Source organism: Hemiscyllium ocellatum, chromosome 15, assembly GCF_020745735.1.
Source record: "Hemiscyllium ocellatum isolate sHemOce1 chromosome 15, sHemOce1.pat.X.cur, whole genome shotgun sequence".
In the NCBI taxonomy this organism is placed as follows: domain Eukaryota; kingdom Metazoa; phylum Chordata; class Chondrichthyes; order Orectolobiformes; family Hemiscylliidae; genus Hemiscyllium; species Hemiscyllium ocellatum.
In genome coordinates this window covers 31,504,278-31,512,725 of record NC_083415.1, presented here as the reverse complement: position 1 = coordinate 31,512,725, position 8,448 = coordinate 31,504,278, and the positions used below count along the sequence as shown (strand labels likewise).

Genomic DNA, 8,448 nt, shown 5'->3' with positions numbered 1-8,448 from the left:
GGACCTCCTTGTGATGCAGTGGTAGTGTCGTTACCACTGGATGAGAAGGTCCAGGCTCAAGTTCCAACTGCTCCAGAGATGTGTGACAACCTTTCTGAACAGATTTATGAGGAAAATAGATTCAATTCTAAAAACAAAACAAAAAAAAACAGAAGGGCCCTATTGTGGCACGGTGGTAGGGTCCCTACTCAAGATAGGGAAACTCCAGGTTCTAATTCCATTTGTTCCAGAGGTGTGTAATAACATGTCTGAACGGGTTGATTTTAAAAATGTTTTTTTTTAAAGATCTAGACAATAGATATCATACAGTCAGTTTCTGGAATTATGGAATTCAATTCTGAGTCTTCAAAACTATAATATGGCTAAGTGGAAAATGAAAGATTGTGCCTTGAGCTCATGTTGTGCTTCACTTGATCATAGCAGCAGAGCCAGGACAAAAATATTAGGGTGGGAGCCTAGATTCTTGAAATGACTTGGAAATTTCTCCTACAGACAGAGTACAAATATTCTGCAAAACAGTTACACAGTGTGTGTTTGGTCTTGCCAATGCAAAAGAGATCGCATTGTATGCAGCAAACACTGTAGAGTAGATTGAAAGGAGTACAAGTAAAATACAGTTTCACCTAGAAAGTGTGATTGGGACCTTGGACATTAAGAGTGGAGGATGTGAGTTGGCATGTGAATGTGTTAATGGGAGAATGAACCATGGTGTTAGAGAAGAACTGGTCACTGTGAAATGCTGACAGTAGAGGGGAGAGGAAAATGTTTTCAGTTGTGGTATCTGGCTGGATGCCTTGTGGATATTGGTCAGATAGAAAGTGAGGAGAAGGGGAAAGCTATTATTCTGGAAAGGGGTTAAGGTAGAAGAGCAGGGGGATGGGTCAGACAGGACTGAGGGCCCTGTTATCTATAATGGAGGGGCATTCCCAGTTGAGAAAATAGATAGTCATGCTGAAGAAAGGTGGCATCATTGGAATAGTTGCAAGAGGGCAGAGAAACTGGGAGAATGGACACAAAAGTAGATTGTGAGGTGGGCGTAGTCAAGCTACAGGGGGATGGTAGGCTTATAATGGATATTAGATTAGAGTGGTGCTGGAAAAGCACAGCAGGGCAGACAGCATCCAAGGAGCAGGAAAATCGACGTTTTGGGCAAAAGCCTTTCATCAGGAATGAGTCAGGGAGCCTCCGGGGTGGAGAGATAAATGGGAGGGGGTGGGGCTGGGGAGAAGATAGCTAAGAGTGCAATAGGTGGATGGAGGTGGGGATGAAAGTGATAGGTCAGAGAGGAGGGTGGATAGGTGGGAAGGGAGATTGGCAGATAGGACAGGTCATGACAGTGCTGCACTGGAAGGTTGGAACTAGGGTAAGGTGGGGGAAAGGGGAAAATGAGGAAACCGGTGATGCCCTGGGGTTGAAGTGTTCCAAGGTGGAAGATGAGGCGTTCTTCCTCCAGGCACCGGGTGGTGAAGGAGTGGTGGTGGAGGAGGTCCAGAACCTGCATGTTCTCGGCAGAGTGGGAGGGGGAGTTGAAATGTTTGGCCCCATGGCGGTGGGGTTAATTGGTGTGGGTGGATACTGGTTAACTGCTTATGATCAGAAATGGAAAGGGTGGAATCAATGGAAGGGAAGAGTTGGAGATGGACAAGGTAAAGGTGAGAGAAGGTTGGAAATTGCAAGCAAAACTGATGTTTTTTCTTTCAATTCCAGGTAAGAGCAGGAAGCAGCAGCAGTAATACCATCAATCTATTGGAGAGAGTTGAGGGTGGGGACTCAAGTAGGTGTGGAACAAGGAATGTCCACATACCTCAAAAGGAGACATAAAAAGAGACAGACATAACTGAGACCCATGTGAGCAACCATGCTCCATCTGGCTAAGCTCATTCCTACTTTGAAAAAGTTCTTCTTTAAATCATCTCACTTTCTTCAAGTCAAAAGGTGTGGCTAAAGAATCTCTTTCAGGACTGTTCTTCCACACTTGTTCCTCTCCAGCTGTACAGCTGAGCCACCATTGGTGCTACTGACTTGGTGCTGACAGAATTTTAATGAGAAATCATTACCATCAATAATATGCAAAGTGTAAATCAATTTGTAGACAAGATCCTTTCAGAGGACTACTTGACTGGTTATCTTAGACGATCTGATAGTCACCCATTATTTATTTGCCTACATACTGTAAACTTCAGAGTGAACACCTTTCTAAAAGTGCTAAATCAAAACAAAGAACTGCAAATGCTGGATATCTGAAACAAAAACAGAAATTGCGGGCGGTTGAAATGGTTAATTCATTTGGCACTTCGAGCTGAAGTTGTTGCGAATACTTTTTGCAGTGGGCCACCCTCATCATTGAGGATGGGGGATATTGTGAAACTTCCTTTCCTAGTGAGTTGTTCAATTGTCCACCATTATTCACAACTGGATGTGGCAAGACTGCAGAACTTATAACTGACTTGTTGGTTTGGGAATCACTTAATTCTATCACTTGCTGCGTATGATGTTTGCACATGTTAAAACACAGCACTGAAGCCTTCTGTTAATTAATCCAAACACTCAGAAAAGCTCACCTCACCTCGTAATCTATTAAAATACGAACGACAGAGAAATCCAAAATTCCACTATTTAAACAAAATAATATCAATTTATTCTCATATATCAAATTAATTTCAAAACTATACAGCGTCTGTCATTGTCGGTGTCTTTCTTCTTCCTGCTAAAGATCTCCTTGGGCTTTCTTCTTTTACTGCCAATATATTTCATATGATAAAAGTGTTTTAATGGCAGTTGCTCTGTCTGACTTTCAAAATGCCTACACAGCCCCCTCAAATTTTTATTCTTGTCTTTTAATGGCTGGCATATATTTGGACAAATATGATACAATTTACTATCTCATTGAAGTGCTAATTCATTATGATTGCAATCGATGTTGAGCCCCAAAATAAATTAAATGCTTTACATAAATATGGTTTGGTTGTCAGAGGAGGGGGTTGAGGAAAGTCTGTCAGAAATGGGGAGCCATGCTAATTTTTCCCATACATACTGCAGAAATGCCCAAGTCAATGAATTGCTGCTTCAGCTAATATTAGCTAACTCACAGCACAAACATGGAATAAAATTTGAAGCTGCTTGTCTCTAGGTTTTAGCGATATTATGCAGTCATTCAGTCTCAACTAACACATTTGAAAGTGAAGTTACCACATTCAACATAAAACGCTCTCGGACATTTTGTATAATATTCTTCAACTTTGCTTTTTGAAGTATATGCAGGATTTTTTCAAGTAGGTGGTGTTCCTTGACAACTTCTTTCCATTTCACGAGAAGGGGATGTAAACTTTGATGCATCATATGTTTATTCTGCGCTCTCAATTGTTTACTAACTTTCTTTGCCTGCTCAATCTCGAGTAAAGTAAGAAATCGTTTCAGTTTCTTGATTGGAATCTTCTGATATGCCACAAACTCAATAATTGCTTCATTACAGGTTGAAACAACTGTTGAAAGAAAGAAAATGAAAATGTAGCATTTTATTAAAAGCATCATTGGCACTTATCCAAATCCTTCATCTGAATGCTAAGACTATTCAGATAGTCACAACAAGCCATCTCCTGCTTTTCTGATTATTTTCTTTCTCTGCACAAAATACATTTAAAGTTCAAGAAAAGGTTCTGACTGAATCTTGCACTGAGCTTTATAAACTGAAGGCTCATGCAGGAGAACAGTTCCTAATATAATGCATCACATATGAGTGGTGACATGATTCCCAAGCAAAATGACTAAAGTAACTTTTGAAGATAAATTAAATTATTAGTGCCTTTTTAGGACAAGGGAAAAAAGATAAACAAAAAACCCAAAAGAATTACAGATGCTGGAAATCTGAAACAAAAGCAGAAATTGCTGGAGAAACTTAGCAGATCTGGTAGCATCCGTGGAGGAAAATGTTTCAAGTCCAGTAACCCTTCTTTAGAACTTAAGACAGTCACATGGACTGCAGCAGTTCAACATGGCTCAAGTCAACTTCTTTGGGGAATTAGAAATGAGTAATAAGTGCTGGTCTGGCCAGCAATGTTCATTCCATAAAATACTACATTTTAAAAAATTTAATTGCTGTTGCTCAGTTGGTACCACTGTTGCCTGGAATTCAGAGGATTGTGGATTCAAGTCGCACTCCTGAATATACAAGAATAATCAATATAACAGTGGTGAGGGGATGTTACTTGAAATGATAAACAAATGATAAGACCAGCACTTATTACTCATTTCTAAATCCCCTAAGAAGTTGACTTGAGCCATGTTGAACTGCTGCAGTCCATGTGACCTCTCAGGTGGACAAGAAAATTCCCATGACACACTTTCAAAGTAGAATAAGGAAAATATCACCACTCCCCAGTGCCCCAGCCAATTTTAAATCCCTCAACCAATATCATTAAAACAAATTACCTTGTCATTATCTAAATACTATTTTTGGCAGTTGCTGCATGCAAATTGATTATCCCATATACCATTTCAAAATAACTTCATTGTAAAATAGGTGGGATGACCTGGGATCTGAAAAGGCACTATACAAGTGCAAGTCCTTTTTTAATGAAAAATGTTCACATTATTATTAAAATAAGCCACCAGCATTAAAATAGTGCCGATCAGCAAATCCAGCTGTTTAGGATAATTGCATGTTGGGACTTGTACTGCAGGCTATACAACTGAAGTAGCTCAGTGGAGAACTCCCAATCCAACTTCCCCTCAACATAGAGAGGCATATAGACTCTGCATGGTGTCTTCATGCAATTTTATTGCTGCAATGCATCTTCTGAAGAACTCAATGTAGTAAAGCATTCCAATTTAGATTGTTTCTTGCCTAAATACTAAACTTGAGGACAACTAAGAGCAAAGTATGTCACATAATACATTGGCTATTTAAGTATGTTAAAGCAAATTCCATTAAAATTGATTATTTTACTCACCTGAATCATTGACCAAAGGTTTGCGGCCATGATATGTTTTGCAAGGAGTACACAGTGTGTCATGGTATCGATTACCTGCGACATTAACCGCTAAGCCTCTTTCAGTGCAGTTTGTATGCTCTAAACAAGATTCTGAACTGGACACACTGGCAGAAAAATGACCATCAGTACACTGTTCACAATTTGTGTCACTGTATGGTGTTCCTGGAATAAAAAGAATTCGGTTTTTGTTAATTTTTCAGTAAACATTGTTACAATAATGCAGCATGCATTACATTTTGCAGTAAATGGAACTCAAAACTGATAAGGGAAACCAATTTATGGTATTTTGGGAAGCGCATCAGTTGCTACCTGAGATAAAACAAAAAGGTTTGAGAGACTCTAGTGTGAATATAAAACCCAAATTACTAATCCATTAAAAGATAAGTTTATATGTGAAATTAATGATTGTATTCTACCATTCAAGGATTTTAAATTGCCCAAAATAAAATATTTAGTAAGATTATCTATTTGGATAGTTCAAGACTTTCTAGTCACACTCCCCAAGTACTTATATGTTGGTCCAACTTTTATTTATGCTAACATTGGACTTTTAAATCGACACAACTACTTTGTTTGTCCAATGCATACTGTAAGAGTTCAGGGGAGTTGTACTTAGTTTCTGTGCTGATTAATAAGTATAATTAAATGTAACGCATTGCTTTGCATTTATTTTAAAAGTTTGTACAGGTATCCAGTTTTTATTCCTGTTGTGAACACACTTGGGTATGGATGGTTGACAGATGACAAGATGGGAAATTGGGGTTTGTCCTTCAGTATTTCATTAGCCTGAAAGGCAGAGGAAGGTTAATTGATTAAAAAACAAATTTCAACAAACATGAGAAAAATGTGACAGAGGTGATGCCACTGGACTAGGAATGCCGAAGCCCAGATCAATGTTCTGACAGCCATATAGTCCATTGCTGATGACATTTAAATTTGAATTTTATAAATAAATCTGTATTATAATACTAGTCACAGTAATGGTGACCATGAAATTAGCAATTAATTTTTTTGCAATTGATAATAATGTCCTTGAAGGAAATCTGCTATCTTTAACTAGTCTGACCTTCATATGACTCCAATACAAATGTAGTTGGCTATTAAGTGCCCTTCCAATTGGCTGAGCAAACCCTAAGTTAGGTTGTAGACTACCACCTTCTTAAGGGCAGTTAGGGATGAGCAACAAATATTGACCTCACCAGTGGTGCCAGATGTCATGAAAGAATAAAGTATTAAAAGACTAAATAACAACTTCAAAGAAAACTTCCTCTTTGTCATTATCACATATTGTAATGGAACGTTTTAATCCTACGAAAATTATATAATTTTCGTTGGAGATGCCGGTGTTGGACTAGGGTATACAAAATTAGAAATCACAACACCAGGTTATAGTCCAACAGGTTTATTTGAAAGCACTAGCTTTCGAGCGCTGCTCCTTCATCAGGGTCCTTCATCAACCATCTGATGAAGGAGCAGTACTCGAAAGCTAGTGCTTCTACATAAACCTGTTGGATTATAACCTGGTGTTGTGATTTTTAACTTTGCATGAACAGCATATTCTGTAAATAGATATTTGTTCACAAAATAAAGGAATCATAATTATTGAGAAACACACTATAATATATAGACAAGACAACAGGTGGATAATGCAAGTTCTAATAATAGAAACAGTAGTTCTTACCCTTTTTAATTACGCCAGCACCATAAGGACAGCTAGAATGTTTCAGGCAGAATTCAAATTCCAAATAATGACCTGCTTTGCATTCACACACTCTATTATGTGTAGAATTACACTGATGCTTTTCATATTGGTGGTGCCCACAGAACACATTACAGTAACGGCATTTCTGAAGGTAGTTCCAATACTGAGTATAATGCAAATCTGGACAGGATTCACATATTGTTGGATGGTCACTAGTACATTGTGTTTTCACATATGTCCCAGGGGGACACTGTTCACATGTCACCATCTGACCAGTATATGGATCTCTTCTTTGGTAAGTAGGCTTGCTGTTCACGGTTTCAAACAAACTTGAAACCTGTTCTATTAGTACAATGCCGATGAGACACTGTTGGAGGAATCAGAATCAAGTAAAGTATTAAATATGATATAAATAGTTCATTGTTATCATTCAGTCTGTCACATTGGAAATAAATTTGCATAAATTTAAATGTTGGTAACTAGAAAAAGTAAAGCTCAAAATACACCAAGAAGGCAAATTCAATGATAAATATGAGAAATATCATGCATTAGAATTTACTTCGTAAAACAATTAAACTATATATTCAAATTCTGTAGCTTCACATGTTTGGCTATGCTCAAGGAACTTCAGTTAGACTTTCAGTGACTCTTTGTAACCTTGCTTCAAATTGCATAGAAATGTATTCAACGAGAGAAAACCGTAGAAACTGATACCATATCTGTATGTGTGAGAATTTTATTTAGGAATTGAACCAAAGCTGAATTGAAAATCAATGACCTGTCCCTGGTATCTGGCCATTTGGCTCAAATAGATCTTTGTTAAGGACAGGAGGAATACATCTACATGGGGTCCAAATACTCCGCATGTGTGACCAGGAACCTCTCCTACTCATCTCACCTACCATTGACAATATGTTGGAAGGATTTGCAGGTTAATGTTCACCTGTTTAGCCTCATCATGAGTGCTCTTCCTTCGGCCATCAAGTCCACTCACGGGACTTGGAGTTTCTGACTCAGAGGCAGAGAGACCACCCAGTAGTCCAGAAGACCTCCCTAGCAGAAATGCCTGGTTTAACGTTATGAAATGCAGTCACCTTCTCTGATTAACCACAAAATGCTGAAAATCACAATGGGTCAGGCAGCATCAATGGAGAAAGAGCAAACTGACATTTCGAGTCTGAATGACTCTTCATCACAGCATCTGGAGTAATTTGATCTCACAGCAACCAGCAAGAATACTGACCATTAAGGGCAGGAAATGCTGATAATACAAATAGATATATCGAACAGAGTTCACTGTGCAAATGTTAAATCATTTTCTCCACCTACATATGATGCTAGTGACAATAAATCTATCAGTACTTCTAGCATTGCTTTGTTTGGAAAAAGTCAGATTTCCAGCATCGGCAATACTTAGCGTCTGTGAATGAACGATATAAGTTCCATCATAGTGGAATCCATTCATTCAGTTTATCCGCTTACCTTGAAGAGCATGTTGGGATGCGTCGGGACTCCTCTCATCTTCTGGGATTCCTCATGCTCCGGCTTGTCCTTTTAAATAAGTTGATGACGGAAGGGGCGGCGTGAGTCATGCTCAGGAGTTGTCTGAAAGCAGGCACGTTCATTCAACAGGTTTGTGTCACTGGGGAAGAAGGAAGTTGCGTTGTGACATGCACAAATGGAATTTCCCCGTTTTCCTGAACGTCGGGGGGGGGGGGGGTCTAATTTTATGGGAATTGGAGTGTTTGACCGTTT

General features: G+C 38.8%; 1 protein-coding gene across 1 annotated transcript; it reads right to left on the bottom strand.

Moving 5' to 3' along the window:
• Window positions 1-2,615: 2,615 nt before the first annotated feature.
• LOC132822732 (tumor necrosis factor receptor superfamily member 6B-like) lies at window positions 2,616-8,223 on the bottom strand. Its single transcript, XM_060836016.1, has 4 exons — window positions 8,176-8,223; window positions 6,673-7,060; window positions 4,950-5,153; window positions 2,616-3,482 (listed from the first exon to the last, which is right to left on the bottom strand). The coding sequence occupies exons 1-4, from the start codon at window positions 8,212-8,214 to the stop codon at window positions 3,151-3,153; spliced, it is 963 nt and encodes a 320-aa protein (XP_060691999.1). The 5' UTR covers window positions 8,215-8,223; the 3' UTR covers window positions 2,616-3,150.
• Between the last annotated feature and the right edge of the window lie 225 nt (window positions 8,224-8,448).

What these genes read in the sequence shown, in the direction of transcription:
- LOC132822732 (XM_060836016.1), bottom strand. Translation starts at nt 8,214, where the DNA reads ATGAGAGGAGTCCCGACGCATCCCAACATGCTCTTCAAG. An exon ending in TGCTGGCGTAATTAAAAAGG is followed by an intron (nt 5,154 to 6,672) that starts GTAAGAACTACT and finishes TTTTTATTCCAG; the next exon opens with GAACACCATACAGTGACACA. An exon ending in ACCTTTGGTCAATGATTCAG is followed by an intron (nt 3,483 to 4,949) that starts GTGAGTAAAATA and finishes TTCTTTCAACAG; the next exon opens with TTGTTTCAACCTGTAATGAA.